At 37.2% G+C, this 16,535-nt stretch overlaps 1 protein-coding gene across 2 annotated transcripts; it reads left to right on the top strand.

Annotated features, from left to right (window-relative positions):
- Nucleotides 1-38: 38 nt before the first annotated feature.
- HELQ (helicase, POLQ like) lies at nucleotides 39-16,535 on the top strand. 2 transcript variants are annotated; one of them, XM_071555661.1, is made up of 18 exons: nucleotides 39-339; nucleotides 715-1,453; nucleotides 1,793-1,971; nucleotides 2,529-2,729; nucleotides 3,751-3,823; nucleotides 4,286-4,383; nucleotides 4,958-5,056; nucleotides 5,783-5,928; nucleotides 6,794-7,033; nucleotides 7,905-8,046; nucleotides 8,337-8,441; nucleotides 8,963-9,182; nucleotides 9,988-10,145; nucleotides 11,072-11,170; nucleotides 11,386-11,559; nucleotides 12,149-12,262; nucleotides 14,346-14,480; nucleotides 16,333-16,535. In XM_071555661.1, the coding sequence occupies exons 1-18, from the start codon at nucleotides 184-186 to the stop codon at nucleotides 16,417-16,419; spliced, it is 3,165 nt and encodes a 1,054-aa protein (XP_071411762.1). In that variant the 5' UTR covers nucleotides 39-183; the 3' UTR covers nucleotides 16,420-16,535. The 2 variants fall into 2 exon arrangements, with proteins under 2 accessions (XP_071411762.1, XP_071411763.1); XM_071555662.1 differs by lacking the exons at nucleotides 39-339; nucleotides 1,793-1,971 and having other exon boundaries at nucleotides 1,296-1,453.

Here is a 16,535-nt window from a genome sequence, read left to right on the forward strand (position 1 = left end):
ATTGGCTGTCGCGCGATCACGTGCTCGTCGTGGCGGGTTGTTGCCGGAAGTGCCCGCTCGCCGCTCGAGGCGGCGGCGCCTCCCTGGGGCGGCCTCGGCGCCCTCTCGGCCTGTCCTGCTGTCCCTTTGCCGCCGTGACGGCCCCGCACCTACCGGCCGCAGGGCAGGGGCTGAGCCCCGGCCATGGCCGAGCCCGGCCTCGCGGTGCGGCGGAAGAGCCGCCCCGGGTCCGAGCGCAAGCGGAGTCGCGCCCCGGTGCAGCCCCGTGCCGCCAGCTCGCCGGTGACTCCCAAGAGAACGAGCTCTGGTGGCGGGGAACCACCCCCAGCAGAGCCGCCGGTAGGGGATGGTGTGGTTCTAGCGCTGGTGCCGGGGCGGGGGAGCTCCGTCTGGAAGGGTGGCGTGGCCAGTGTCGGGATGGGCTGTGCTTGGTACGAGGGCGGATGATGCCGTTTGACTTTACCTTTAAAAATGCTCATCTCTGTCAACTGTGCAGGCGTCCTGTGTACTCGTGGGTTTGTTTCCACTGAGCCAAAGTATGCGTTCCTTTAGAATTTGAGCTGGGTTTCCCTCACAGACCACAAACATCAGAAAAGGCACTTTTCTTTTAAGATGTGGAAGACTTTGATGACTTGTCATCTGATGTGTGCGTTGCACAAGTTATTCTGCCTTCTGCCTTCAGAATACTAATACTGAACTGCTTTGGTTTTACAGTGCTGTAACGACAGTGAAGAAGATATGTTTGGTGACTATGACAGTTTCTGTGGAAACGATTCTCTGCTAGCTCAAGTGGATGACATCGAACACAAATACCTGCAGGATATAAACATGGATACGAAAGCAGCTGGGGAAGTAACACTTGAGAATCTTCAGTCAGGAATTCACCAGAAAAACCAAGATAACTTTTCTGCTTCAGAAAACGTGGCTGTCCTTAAAGCTGACAGAGAGGCTGCTTGCCAAGTGCATGACAGAGACCCAGTGGATGGCAATCCAGAACCAGCTGAATCTATTTTAGACGACTTGCCATCATCACAACTTTTGTATTTTCAGAAAATGAATGAAATTCCTTCTGCTTTTAGAACATCTCCAGACTCAGAAAGGAGAAATGAATGTGTGAATTCTTCTTTAGACAAAATCAGGAGCCGATCGTCTTTTAGTGCTGATGCTGAACAGAGGAACAGACCTACAGACTTTCCCTTGAACCCCAAGTGTGTTTTATTGAAAACTGCGAGTCTTAAAGATCACCTGAAAAGTGCTATGACTGGAAATGCCAAAGTCCAGACTCTGCAGGTCTCTAAGACCAAGCAGCTTAAAGAAGCTGTTTTATCTGAAGAGATTTTTGTTGCTAGGAAAGCTATTGAATCTTCTTCTGTTGATATAGGCCCTTTTTATGGATTACCTAGCAAAGTTAAAGATTTATTCAGACAACTTCGAGGGATTGAAACACTTTATGGTAGTGTAACTAATGATTTGTTGGAAAAAAATTGCTAGTGGAGTGTTGTCTGTTTCACCTGTTGCCCTGTAAAAGTGTTCAAGATAATGTTTAATGTAAACCATGGTGGAAAGCCATTATTTTGTTTTATTAAGTTACTAGTTTGGTGTTTTGGATGGGTAAAAAGAGTTTATATACTTATACAATACTTTGGAAGGCTCCATCAGTGAAAACTTTTAGTGGTTTATTGAGGAAAAATCCTCAAACATTGAGCTTAAAGTATTCCATGTGAAACACAAGCATTTTGCTATCAGCCAGCAAGCCCCTTGGATTGCTAATAGTTCCTTTTTCATCTTTCAGAGTGGCAGCATGATTGCTTAATGTTAGAATCTCTGCAGCAAAGAAAGAACTTAATATACTCATTGCCAACCAGTGGTGGAAAAACACTTGTAGCTGAAATAATAATTCTCCAAGAATTACTCTGCAGGCAGAAGGATGTTCTTATGATCCTGCCATATGTTGCCATTGTCCAAGAAAAGGTCTGGATACTGTGTTTCTGATACTGATTTGTTTGATACATGTCTTTTCTGATATGCTTTGTTACTTGGCTGGTTTTCAGCAAGCTCCATGATTTTTGTGAACATATGGTGGGAAGTCAGTGACTTTTAGATGCTGCTCGGAGGGTCAGTAATTTTGTAATGGAAGAGACATAAATCATGAGGTGAGGATGCTGAGTTATGAAGTAAATTTCATATAAAGTGAATTTTAAAATAATGGCCTTTTTTGCATGTTTTGTATAGTTCTGCAATCTAAGAGCTGAGCTGTCCAACTTGCTAAAGAAATAGTCTTGAAATAAAAATTATCATTTTTTGCTATAAAGGCTAAGCTGGTTTTAGAAAACAGATGAAACTCAACTTGATAATATGTGTAGACACTTCAATTTTGCCACTGGAATAGGTAGTCATGGCTAATTTGTTTTCACTAATTCCAGCAGCTGATTGTGGTATGGGTTGGTAATGTTTATATTGAGTTCTTGAGGCAGCTCTGAAATCCAAAAGGAGCATGAGTTTGTTCACTAATTGCTTTTTCTTTACAGATTAGAGGTTTATCGAGTTTTGGGATAGAACTGGGTTTCCTGGTTGAGGAATATGCAGGAAGTAAAGGAAGATTTCCACCAATCAAAAGGAGAATTAAAAAATCCCTTTATATTGCTACTATAGAAAAAGGACATGCTCTAGTGAATTCCTTAATTGAAACAGAAAGAATCAATGACCTTGGTCTGGTTGTAGTAGATGAGGTATGCCACAAGATTTACTCAATTGTCATATGCAATTTTTGTATATTTCTACATGCAATAATTAGCAAAGTGGTTTTTTGCTTGGTTTTGCTTTGAGTGTTCACCATGAAATCACTGCTCCTTAAAAAAGTTTTTTCTGCATTGGTACAAAATTCTGTAATGCTGAAAGTTACTTTTCTTTAACTGAAGCACTTGCCCCTGTATCAGGATGATTCTATATTGAGACTTCTACTGTGTTAGTGGTTGGTGAATTCCTTAATAACTACTTGTCAATTAGACATCTCTGATGGATTACAAAAAAGCATTAATAATTTTAATTATATGGAATGTATTTTATGAATTTCAGGATTTAACTCCTCAATGTGAAACCATAAGACTTTGTGTTTGGTATTAATAATGACTCAAAGAAATGTTAAAAAAAAAGAAAAATATCAAGTAATGTTTGGCTTTAAGAATTGCTCCCTTATTCTGCTTTTAGTGGTGTGGCTGAGTTGTGCTACTAAGGGTTGATTATGGGGTTAAATATCATCTAACAGGGATGTTTAATTCATGGAATGGCTCAGGATGACTGACCTTACTTTAGCACAGTAACATCTAAATAGAAGGCAGTTTAAGGATTAAATTCTACTCTTTCTGGAAGCTGGTTGCTAGAAATTTTTAAATGTTGATTCAAACACGTTTTGCTGAAAATTGCCTTAGATTAGTGACTACAAAGATCTGCACATTGATTGTTTACTGTCAGGAGTTAATAACTGTTTGCATCAGTTGTGGTCTAGTTAAATGAAGGGTAGATCTCATTGTCCACATTTGGTCTTGATGTTATGCAGTCTCTTAAATGTTGTTTCCGTGAGGTTATACTTCAGAAGGGGCTTAGCAGTCAAAATTTAAAAGAGGGATATCACAATGAAATCCAACAAAGAATCCTGTAGTATTTGTTTAGCTCTACGTAATTTGTTTTTGTTGGTTTAGAAATACTCTTTACTCAGTAACATTCTTGTGCTTTCTTTTTCCCTGTGCACAGCTGCATATGCTTGGTGAGGGAAGTCGTGGAGCAATATTGGAAATTACTCTTTCGAAAATTCTTTACACCAGCAGTAAGTCATGGCTGCAGTTAATGTTACTAACGTGTTGTACTGATGGCATCTCTAGAGAGACATCAGGCTTTTGCTTTCTGGATTTGTGGTGTTTGGCTGCTTTTGGAAAACATGGCATGACTCCATGCAGTAACAGTGTTTACTCATTTAAGTGTTAGTTGAGCCCCTAATGATGGGATGGAGGTTTTTGAAGCTTTTTTGATACTTCTGTGCAAAATCCTGAGTATTGTCAATTGTCTTTCATTTTTTTGTAGGAGCCCCTTAGCCATTCCAATTAAATGCTCTTTTTTTCATGTTTACATCTCAGGTTGCATTTTTTAACTTAGATCCCCCTTCAGTCCTGCTACTTTGACATTTAAAAAGATTAACAATGAAGAAGCAGGCTTATTAATTAAATAGTGAGCAAAAGTGTTAAAAATTGGTAATGTGACAAATAAATTCATCTCAACTTGTGTTTTACAGAAAACACACAAATCATTGGAATGAGTGCAACGTTAAATAATGTTGGAGACCTGCAGAAGTTCCTACAAGCAGAGTACTACACCAACAATTTTAGACCGGTCTGTAGACAAGATACCATGAACTAGTAAAGATATTTGGCTTTAAAAATACAATAAATCTGTTTAGGATAGTATCACAGTTTTTGTGCTTAATTTCACAGTATAATGTAATATAATGCCTCCTATTGCTTGCAGTTGTTACCAATACAAGAAATAGCACTATGCATTTCTAAATGCACAAATGCAAGAACTTTTATATTGTCATGTTAAGCCATTTGTGTCATTGTAACTAAACCAATTCCTAAATTACACCTGCTGTGATAAATTGTTGCAGTTCATTTGATGTAACTAAAATCTGTACTACTGGTGCTTTATGCTATCAGAACCATGGTTTATTAATAGTTCATGGGGCACTATATTTGTCATTGTTCGTTATGATTTGATGCCTTATCTAGACAGATAATTTAAAATAATTAACTTATTAAAGAAATTCCTGATGAAGTGTCTGCTTGTGTATAAGTGTGTGTTTGTACCGCAATTCTTAGAGAAAAGCTTTGGCTGCACATCAGCAATAGCTTTAGAGAAAACTTAGTAATTTAATTAAAGTTTCTGTTCCTGGCTTCTGCCTTGCTAGGTGGAATTAAAGGAATATGTGAAGATACGAGACACCATTTATGCAGTTGACAGCAAAACAGAAAATGGCTTTACTTTTTCACGGCTCCTTAATTTCAAGGTAAAAACAAAGTGCTTATAGTTCCTTTGAGCTGCTTTTATGAAATGTATTACTATACACTGTTTTTATTTCCCAGACTTTTTATCAATTACTTAAATGTGAGTGCTCATTTGTAGTACCTTTGAGAAAGAAAATTGTGGGTTTTGGGGAGAAAAAAGGCCCTAAAATACTGAGCACTTAACTTGGTTTTCACTTCTTTTTTACTCTTCAAGACAGAGGTTTCTTCAGTATTTTGACATGTGAAGAGTAATGGGTTTGAGCATTCCAGACACCAAATGCTTTATGTTTTTGGGTAGATTTTCTCTGCGGTTGATTGCTCTTAGACAGTACTGGAAGAAGAAACCGTTTTGGGGTTTTGCCAGGTTATTACTGTCTTGTAGGGATTCATTTCAACCTTTGCAAACTAAAATGTGTCTTATGGTAGACTGCCAGTATGACAAGTAACATGACTATGGTGTTGCTAAAGCAAAGGAAGTAATAAAGGGAAAAGCAAAGAATTTTATTTGTCCATCCATGTATTCCTCAGCTCAGGCTAGATCTGTTAATAAACGCTTTCAAGTGAGGATTGGGAGAAAAGCTGATCCTTCAACTTCTTGAAATTATGTCACATTAAATTAAATGGTTGTATTCTAGCAAAGGTTGAGAACAAGTATTACTTTGTATTACATACTTAGGTTATGACTAAATTTCTGAGTTTAAATATTTGTCAATCTGTGTTTATTATAGTATTCTAGTTATCTGGAGAAAGCAGATCCTGACCACATCATTGCACTGGTTACTGAAGTTATTCCTAATTATTCCTGCCTAGTCTTTTGCCCCACTAAAAAGAACTGTGAAAATGTGGCTTTGATGGTGTGCAAGTACCTTAAGAAGTAAGCTTGTCATGCTTTTTTTATATTATATATGGAATAATTGCTTACAACCTAGGATTTATCATCACTGGTTTGCAAGTGACTTTCCCTGGTGATTAGAAGTAAATATTTGAATGTGGAATTGTATAAAATTGTTAACTGCATAAGTGATAGAAAACTGTGTGAGGCTTATTCAACAAAAGCTTTTAAAAATTCTTAGTTTTAAGCCAAAACAGTTGAAAAACATGTTGTCAGAGGACAAATATCAAAGTAAAAATGGAAAAGCATGCTAAATTAATTTAATTTTGTGTCACTTTGGCGCTGGTTTCTGCAAGCTTAAAAAACGAAACATTTTTCTCTATTTTCTTTTATTTGCTCATGTATTTTAGTGGTCAATTGAGTATCTCTGTTCCATACTCACTTCGTGAATCTAAGTTATAAAGCCTAAACTAGTCTTCATTAGTAAAGAAAAGAAAGGAAGGCTTAAGTTTAGTTTCATTTAAATGGGATTTGATCAACTCACAATGTTCTAGCAAAGTTAAATTTTATGTAGAAAGAACTTATATTAAAATAAACAACCCCCTGCCTTGCTATCAAAATTGAAACCATTTTTAGGTGTACCTACAGTCTTCACTACTGACCCTGTTTCCTTTCTTTGGTGCACTCAACACCCACACCTAATCCATACTTGATCCCTTCCTGCCTGTGTTTATAAACAAGAAGAGAGTTCTAATTGTAAATAAATCAGTTCTATGAATTGCTGTTTTAAAGTTCCTGGAAATAACTATGTCTCCAACCTAGATGACAGTAAAAGCATGTCTTTTGAAATTATTCTTTTTAGGTAATGATTGGTCAAAGTCTAAAGAAATGCTTTTCTTTCTCCTAGAGAATTTAGAGCTCATAGGGTGAAAGAGAAACAAGACCTCATCAAGGACCTAAAGAATATTGGAAATGGACATGTCTGTCCTGTTCTGAAGCAAACAATCCCTTTTGGTATTGCCTATCACCATAGTGGCCTTACAAATGATGAAAGAAAAAGCATAGAGGAAGCATATTCTTCAGGTGTCCTCTGTCTACTTACTTGCACAGCTACTCTGGCTGCTGGAGTCAACTTGCCAGCTAGAAGGTTAATAACCCAAACATATTCCATTTTTTAATTAATTTTTGCTTTATAAAATAATTGCTTTAGTAAGTTGTAAATATCAGTGCTATTTAAAGTGTATTTCTGCTTTCAGGAGCAAATTGAAAGTATAAGGGATTTTGTGCTCAACTTGGGACAGAAAACTGCGAAGTTTTTATGTAGAAAATGTGAATCAGTAGCAAGTCTCTCAGAATGCATAGCTGAAGAGCACTTACCTAAATGGATTAAAGACATTTTAATAAATTGAAGAAATATTTCAATATTTTAGTAGTGTTATTCAGGGGTATAGTGGTTTCTTTAGATTTTGACCTAAGAACAGTATTTACATTTTAAAATAATTCTTTTCTAAGGAGTTAGTTTGAATATGTTTTAACACAAAAATATCTTTTCATACACAAGTCCTGATGATATTGCTGCTGTACTCTGTAGGACCAAAGACTATTTCCTAAGAATCCACTTCCATGCACATGTGTGTTGGAATTCTGAGGGGGGAAACAAAATTTTTATGTTCAAGTGTTGTCTTTTTAGCATATCTGATATATGGTCAGTGTTGCTTGTGTTTTCCTGTAGGGTTTATTTTATATTTCAGTGATTTTTCATCTTAAACTCAGGTCTAAGAGTACATGTAAAAACTAGCTTGAAAGGTTCTGCAAAACATAATAAACATTGCTCACCATTTAACAAACCTTAAGTTGTTAATTGCCTTGTATCTGATTTACCCATCTGTTCAAAGAGGTGCATTTGATTTTCATTAGTTACTACCTAAAGGGGCAGATATTAAGAAAGAATTTGTAACACTTAATTGCTGTTTTGTAATTTGTATGTAATGTGTAACTTACCAAAGGTTTCTTTACAGGGTTATTCTTAGAGCTCCTTATGTTGCTAATGACTTCCTGAAGAAGAATCAGTATAAACAAATGATTGGCAGAGCTGGTCGAGCTGGTATTGACAGTGCTGGAGAAAGTATTCTTATAGTGCAAGAAAAAGACAAACACTTGGTAATTTTTACAAAGCTGTTGGTAATTTTAATTGTTAAGTTAGTGGAATAACCAGGAGGAGCTGAACTGTCTAGCTTAATTTTTGTTCACTTCTTAATGCTGCGAGTGTTTGACTTACATAATAACCTTTGAACTATTTTTATGTGGTTTGTTTTCAGAGGTGAACTAAAGTTTAGATGTTTACACTTATTTTCTTTATAAGCTGAATCATGCATATCAGTGGGTTTTTAAAGTGTAAAATTAATGCATAAATATTTCTACAATACGAATACATTTCTTGCCCTTTTTAGGTTCATGATTTAGTGAACAGTCCTTTGGAGAATTGTTACAGCAATCTTCTGCTGGAGGTGACCAAGGGAATGCAGAGCCTGTTGTTGTCTTTAGTTGGACTGAAGGTATCAATTAACTCTTCTCTGTGAGTAACTTAAGTGCTTGGAAATGCAAAGAAAATGTTACCTGTTGATTCTGTAAAGAAAAAAAGCAGACTTTCTAGACACGTGGGCTTGAAACTTCAGAACAGCTTTTAATCAGATAAGGACAAAGATTTGGTTAGTCTTTGCTTAATAACTGAGTTAAATAAAACCACATAACATAATGATTACCTCATGGAAAAGTAGAAATTGTATCTGCCTTATTATAATACAATACAGTATTAATATTTCTATTTCTGATACTTGATTCAAATAGAAACAGTGGAAACAACATGATGCAGTAGCTAGAATAATAGAACAGATGGAGACCAGCCCCATCAGATCCACCACAGACTGCCTGTCATTCTATTTGTTGTCATGTATTTCTGTAGAAACACGTCAACAGGGTATCAAACTTCTCTATTCAGTAAATTTTTTTCTATATCTTATGAAATGTGTGAAATTATAACTTTAAATGTGCTGATCACTTCCCAAAACTGATGCAGATAGCAGTTACCTATGAGGAAGTCAACAATTTTATGTGTGGTACATTGCTGGGTGTTCAGCAGCAGCTGCTGTCTAAAGAGAAGAGCCTCTCAGAGATAATTAAAGATGGTCTAGAAAATCTAATAGAAAAAGGACTCCTAAAAGGAAGAATATCTGAGAAGGACCACAGTTTTGAATGTACACTAACAATCACACCATTGGGAAAAGCTACATATAAAGGTAAGGCTTTTTTTTTATTCTTACTGCCTGTGATCCACAAACCCTTCATTTCAGCCTTACCTCAGTTCAATCCTTTTTTCATCTTCAGTCTGAAACTGCAATGAAAATAAGTTGTAGAGAAACAGTTTTACTAAATGATGTGCTGGACTGAAAATTGGAATGAACAAGTAGCACCTGACTGAGTGTGATGGGAACGAAATGCAATAGTATTATCCCAGTGGGACCAAAACCAGAACTGTACCCCTAAAAATTACTTTAAGATTTGATTTATTGGTTGTAATAAAGGTGCTCAGGACCTTGTTTTATAATTCATTGTTATGAACAGGTATTGTCAATAGAGGGATTTCTTGACTAGAGGGAAGCTTAAGAGGGAAAGGGAGCATGAGGCATATAAACCAGTTGTAATAATTAAAAGAATATATCAGGACATTCTGTTTTCCTGGCATAGCATAAAGATTTTGGGGTATGGAACACAACTGGAATAGGAGGCATGTGAAAGATTCCTACAGTCTCTACCACATTATTGCAGGATTTCATTAAAGCCAAGGCATTTCACAAACACTCCAAAAACCACACAGAACAGACATGCATGGAAATAGGTGACTGCCTTTTCTCAGTTTTGTTTCACTGCTCATATTGAGTTAGAACACTTATTCAATTACAATTATTTCTCTTCAGTTCAGATGGCATAACAAGCTTTTGTGGAAGATAATATTGACTCCATGTTAAATTGATCTATGTTAAAACCTATTGTGCTTAACTGTGTGCCTGTATTTAATTTTAACACGCTCTGTGCTTATTCTAGGCTCTATAGACTTGGCATACTGCAATCTTCTGTACAAGGAATTGAAGAAAGGTTTGGAGGGGCTGATTCTTGAGAGCAATCTTCATCTTCTGTATCTGGCAACTCCCTATGATATGACTTCTAGCTGTAGCCCAGATTGGATGATATACTTGAGACAGGTGAGAATTTGCTAGCAAACATGCATTGGAGCATAATTGGAACATAAATTTGCAGTGGGTTTATATGCATAGGAAATGCAGATAGTAGGGTAACAATGTAATGAAAAGATTGCTATTTTATTTTCAGTGGCAGGGCAGAACTGCTTTCCTGTGGTGCATAAAAATCTTAAGTTCTCTTTTGCATTTACAATATTTGACCCTGTTTGGAGGAAACAGTGGCATGAAACATGTCTTGAGCTGCCAGTATTCCAAATCTTGCCTCTAACCTTAGTGCTTGTCTTGCTATCACCAAAGTCTGGTTTATCTTAAACAAGGAAACAAGGCTTTGCTATAAACTAGTTATATGTAGTTACATCATTGTAGTCCTGCAAAAAAACCACTATTAACTTAATCAAGAGCCATATTTACCTTCTGATGCTCATTCATCTGTAGTCCAGGGAGCAAAATTCACTAGAGATTAATCACTGTTTGATAATCTGAGTCTGATGCTGAACTCTAGCCATGATTGTAACTATGCTGAACTCTAGCCATGATTGTAACTATTACACTGTGGCCAATACCTTCCTACTGACCATGCTTGTGTCAGCCTTGGCAGCACTGCCCTCATCCTAGTCTTGCATCCTTCCTAAGACTCACCCATACTTCGCCTATTGCACTTTATGTAAAGTGCTGTGTAATGAGGGAGCACTAAAACCTATTTAATTTTGTTAAAATGTGACATTCAGAGATAGACAGTTACAGATATTTCAAAGAAGTAGGCAAAGAGGCTGCAAGTCTGACAGCATATAGTTACTATAGTACTCGTCTAGTGACTAAGTATTCTGCAGTGATATTGCAAAACATTGTTTCACGGTAAATAATACTCTTTTTTCTATAGTGTTAAGAGAACTGAATATCTGAACATTCTTTATAAAATCTTATTGTAGTTCAACCAGCTAAGTGCAGCAGAGCAAAAAGTAGCTGATATTGTGGGAGTGCCTGAAAGCTTTATTACAAAAAAGGCTTCTGGTCAAGCCATCAGAAAGGTAGGCTGCAGATTTCTCATACCTAAGATGATAAGTTTAGTAATTTCATTTGATTATTTACAAATTCTAGATTATTTTTCTGCTAGTGTTCCTTATTACTATTCTAATTGGGTTTTTTAAAGCTTAATGTCTTTGGGTGGGTATAACATAGACATGTTTTAGAGCTGTGCAGTAGAGATGAAAAGAATTTGAATTCTAACTTGTTTTATTCCTAGAATGTGGACAGTGCTGTGGTAAACAGGCTCTACCTGACATTTGTCCTTTACACTCTGCTGAAAGAGACCAATATATGGAGCGTTTCAGAGAAATTTAATATGTCCCGAGGATATGTGCAAAATCTCCTTAATTCTGCTGCCTCATTTGCCTCCTGTCTTCTACATTTCTGTGAGGTAGTGTGTTAAATTAATGTAAATTAATCCTTTGTGATTGGTTTTGTAAAAGCTGGAGTTTTGTTCTCTTGCTTTAGACCTGAACACGAGTGTTGTATTTCACCTTTCCTGTGCAAAACTGTTTCTTCTCCTTTCCTGTTAAAATAATTTTTCTGTTGAGAAAAGCAGCCTTGTACAGTGACATTTCTGATATTAAAAGTCAGGTTTCTGCACTGAGAATGTGAAAATACACAAACTGTACAGGACATTAATCAATGTCAGTGCTGTTGGTGAAGTAATTGGCAGTTCTACCTTTCTCTTGGAAATAAGGACATCTGGTTGTGGAATGTCATCTCAGGAAAACAGTTGGCTTGTTCTCTTGGGTTTCTTTCCTGTGCTGAAATAATTCATTGCTTGTCCTTCAGAACAGCACTTTGTGCTGGAGTGCTGAATACAACTCTGCAACTGGTGGAAGGGATAACTAGAAATATCAAGGCTTCCCCTGTCTAAAAGCCAAATACACACTTGTTGCCATAACAGAGCTTTTATCAGTCATATCTCCCAAATACAGAACTTAAGATCTGATTTTTAGTGATCTTTGTATCTGCAGGAATTGGAAGAATTCTGGGTTTATAAAGCCTTGCTGACAGAACTAACCAAGCAGTTGACATACTGTGTTAAGGCAGAACTCATCCCTCTGATGGAGGTAGCAGGGGTTCTAGAGGTTAGTAAACCTGGCTTGATGAAATTTTTCAATGTGAACTCGTATGATAAATGTTACTGTGCCTTGCGAGTACATCTGGAAGACCAGGCTAGTTTGTTACTGAGAATTTGGCAAAATGCTGATATTCCACAACAGTCTGGAGGTTGGGGGAAAGTGGTCTGTTGAGGAAATGTGAGCTGAAACCAATAATGTTTTTCTTTTGGCTGCTGCCACAGCAACAGGGAAAATACTGTATTTGGACAATAATTGTGCTGTGTACTCAACTGGAAAACAGCATCCAGGTTTCCTTTGTGGTAAGGATTCTTCAGTTCATGGGAGTGAAGAGGAATAAGAATTTACATATTTAAGTTAGAAGATCCTCACAGAAATATGTGAAGTCCTATTGGGAACTTAAGCTTTTGCAATCACATACAGTGCTTGCATGTACTTTTAAGTAAGAAATTTAACTATTTTCTGAGTCAAAGGTTCCTATTGGAAAATTTGGAGGTCTTCAGTCCATTTTGCAAAATGATTTAACTTGCCTGTTCAGCCTATTGTAGAACGTGTTTGTCAGCAAATCCACTGAATATAGTGGCAGTAAGATTTTATTCTGAGAAGCTAAACCATGATGAAGACTTAAAATCTAATCAAGTTAGGGTTTCTTTTTAATTGGATGCAAAAGGTAACTTGTTCATGGTTCACTCCATATGAGAGTTTTTCTATGTAAGGGCAAAAACTGCCTGGACAGCATGATTCTGATAAAGGTGGCCCTTCAAGAAAATTATTGCTATAACCAAGATACCTCTGCCCTGGAGTTAAAACTATACCAACAGCTGATATTGTAGCAGGTAAACTGTCCTCCTGAACAGATGTGACTTGCTTACATTTCTGTGGAGGAAATTATAATATCAGTCTTGAGAGTACTGCAATGAAAGAGAATTATTTTCTGCACATTTACTTGTGCAGTTTTCAAAGAGCAATCTAAACCTTCTTCATGAGATTTAAGTAATTATTGGGGAAAGATTCTGTGTTATTTGACATAATGTGCATATAACAGCCAAATAGAGCACAGAAAGTACTTGTTGGCAATTAGTGGCTATTTTTGGTGAAATAATGACACCTATTTCACATCAATGAACATGCACAGTCCTCAGTTACCATGGGGCAAGATTATATATTGTAAGCTGTTACCTGTTGGGTGCTAAAAACCCCCATACATGCCATCAAATAAATGTCTTTCTGTTCCTTGTTGTCCTTAAAAGAGGCAAGGGAGAAAAAACCCCAAAAGGTAATTAACCAAATGTTTGTTCATCAAATGAGTATTTATTTCATAACTCAGCCTTGGGTATGATACATTACTCTACTACTAGTGTAGAAATGCATTTTAATTTAAACTTTGTAAAGTTCTAGCATTATTTATTTTGCAAAAGATATCTGTTTGCACTCTGTTAAGCAAATACTGCCTGGCTGCCTTACATAGCAACAGGATCAAACAGAGTCAAGAGAACCAGATAAGGCCCACTTTCTTACACTGGTGATAATCAAATTCCAGAGAATTACTCCTGTGATGTTTATCTCTCCTGTATATGTGAGTTCACAGACATGACTCCACACAAAGTTGGAGAAATAAAAAAAGATACTGTGATGCTAAAGGAAAAATTATTTATAAGCTTGAAATAGGCAAGTATAGCCTCTTCTGGAATTTTCTGAAAGCTCTGTTCTGTGAAAATTCTGGGAAAAAATGTCTGTTAAAATCAGCCCTCTGTTCGCTTTAGACACACTAAGAATGTGAGGCACTTGTTCTTGTCAGTGACAGTGAATGTAGAAAATCTGCAAACGAGAAGATGGTAGTCAGTATCATCTGGGCTCAGAAAATAAAGGCAAATGGGTTCCTAGGAGGGGGGTGAAATTGTTGGGGAAGCTACATCTTAGTGGTAAAAAGCTGTGCTTTTGTGTGAAGATTCTCAGTGAGTACTCATGTTAGAAAGAACAAAGAGAATTAGATTGACATGCAGAATGAAATATTTGTGGTTGGTGCAGAGATTGGCACTTAACAGTAATTCTTATTGTGTCTCTAATAATTAACACAATTCTGTACTTTTAGGCACGAGCAAAACAGCTTTATAATGCTGGATACAAAACTTTAGCACACTTGGCTAATGCAAACCCAGAAACTCTGGTGAAGATGATTGAGCACTTGTCACGACGTCAAGCCAAACAAATTGTTTCATCTGCAAAGGTGAGTCAGAAACAAGTTCTAAAAACCTGCTTCAGAACTGCAGTATGTCAAAAGCGGGTGTTTGAATGACATTAAAAGTGAAGGATTCAGTTTACTAATTAGTGGATGTTTCTGGACCAAATACTGATCTGTGGTAAGAACAATCTGTTGCATACAGGATAGTGCCAAGTTGTACTCCTTTTCAGATGGGAAGCAAAGGGCAAAAATGTTTGAGCTTGTCTCATAAATGGGGGAATTAAATGACTACATTGGTCTCCATGCTGAGTCTTTGTAAGTGGAATGCTGGATTCTGCCAATATCTCAGGACTTACCTTACAGAAATTCTAGTGGTAGTTGTGACAAAAGAACAAGACTTTCAGGATTGTAGAAATGTAAACCAACAAGGCATGGGGTTAACCTCACCTGAGCCTTTTTAATTTCTTTATGCTTCGTTGGTGCTGTGTATGATTTCTGCAACGATATGGTGATTCTCCTGGTCCTGGAGCTGTTAGTCCATTAACTAGGAGAAATGTGCTCTCTGCTTTTCCCCTCCCACATGGTCCCTGAGAGCCCCAGAGAAGGACAAGTAGAGACCACCAGAGAGGACAAGAACAAAGAGGAAGTTTAATCAGGGGTACAGGTTTATATGGACTTTGGAGGGATTCAAACTCACCAATAAGGGACAAGAGGGGAATCTGACTTTGGGCCAATAGGAGTAAGGGGATTTACATTCAGTGGGAAAGGGTTTCAAGGAGCATGAGGTCACAAGCTTTCCCCAGTCCCCTGACCTGGCAGGGTATTCTGGGAAGAAGAAACAGTGACACTGCAGTTTTTACATTCAGTACATTCAAACCACATTAAAAACATCAGTTGATAAAGCATTATCAGTGGCTGGTTGATTCTCTTTGTCAGCCCATTTTTGGCAAGACATTCTCCATGCCATATATTGTGAATGCATTGCTACACTCACCTATTTAGTTGCTTTTGTCATGCCCTGTTATTCTTTCCTTCCTTTCCATTTTGAATATGCATCATGAGAAGGGCCTTCACTTTACTATCTGCCCCTAAGACACACTTAGTGCCTTTGACACACATAAATAAACAGAAGGAAGGGATCTGTCCCAAACATTGAGTTGTGTCTAAACAAAAAATACAGGAAGTACTTTATTTATCAAGTGGTAGTATTTTCTCTCCTCTATCTCCATTAGTCATTTGCTATCATTAAGCCAGTGGTATTGGCTTCCTGTTGGATTCTGCTAAAAGAGCAAGCTTTTGGTGAAGTAAGGAATGTCTAGAATTAATGAGTGGGGAGTTGATGCAAAAATGAGACAGTCAATAACAAAGTCTTGGTTTGTATATTCTCATGGAGCAAACATACTAAGTTTGGGATTTATGTACTTTAAAGGTCATGTTTAGTGGTGTTGTTTGCTTCTTACTGCTTTATTTTGCTGCTGTGTGAGCCAAAAGATAGGGATATATGCAAATTCCTCATCTACATGAGTGCCAAATCCAGCAATCTAGCTTATTCTCATGTTCAGATATTAAATTTACAGAGTTTCTCTAACTGGGAAGTTAGAGGGCTTGCATGGGGGTCTGTTCTTCCCCAGCTGCCAGCAAGAAGCAGTTCAGGGCAGTAGGTTAAACAGTTGCTGATATTAAGAGTCTTCTAGATCTGGTGTTAAATGCTGTAGTAAGAAATTTTGTATGAAACAAGAAATTGGCAACTTGTCAGGCACAACTTAAAAATGTTAATTCCGACATGGAAAATAAAAGTGCAATTTTGGAAAGAAACATTAGTGTTTCAACCTAACAATTATAGCTAATGATTATTATTTGTTTTCTAACTTTTGGTTGCATGTTTTTGCCACTGTAGATGCTGCTGAGTGAAAAAGCTGAGGCTTTACAAGAAGAAGTTGAAGAACTCTTAAGGGTGCCTACAGATGTCCCAGGGACCCAGTGACCAACTGCCATGAACCAAAATCATGAATCCAAAATTTGTGGATTTTAAATTTTTTAACTTTCCTGTGTAAAGCTTCTGCAATGTAATAAATATTTATTGTCTTTTTTAAACCACAA

This window comes from Pithys albifrons, chromosome 5 (genome assembly GCF_047495875.1).
Source record: "Pithys albifrons albifrons isolate INPA30051 chromosome 5, PitAlb_v1, whole genome shotgun sequence".
Taxonomy (NCBI): Eukaryota; Metazoa; Chordata; class Aves; order Passeriformes; family Thamnophilidae; genus Pithys; species Pithys albifrons.

Bases quoted from the DNA above. Each gene is read 5' to 3' on its own strand.
- HELQ (XM_071555661.1), top strand. From the start codon at position 184: ATGGCCGAGCCCGGCCTCGCGGTGCGGCGGAAGAGCCGCCCCGGGTCC. The intron at 1,454-1,792 runs GTAGTGTAACTA...TTCATCTTTCAG, and splicing joins AGGGATTGAAACACTTTATG to AGTGGCAGCATGATTGCTTA. The intron at 7,034-7,904 runs GTTAATAACCCA...GTTTCTTTACAG, and splicing joins GTCAACTTGCCAGCTAGAAG to GGTTATTCTTAGAGCTCCTT.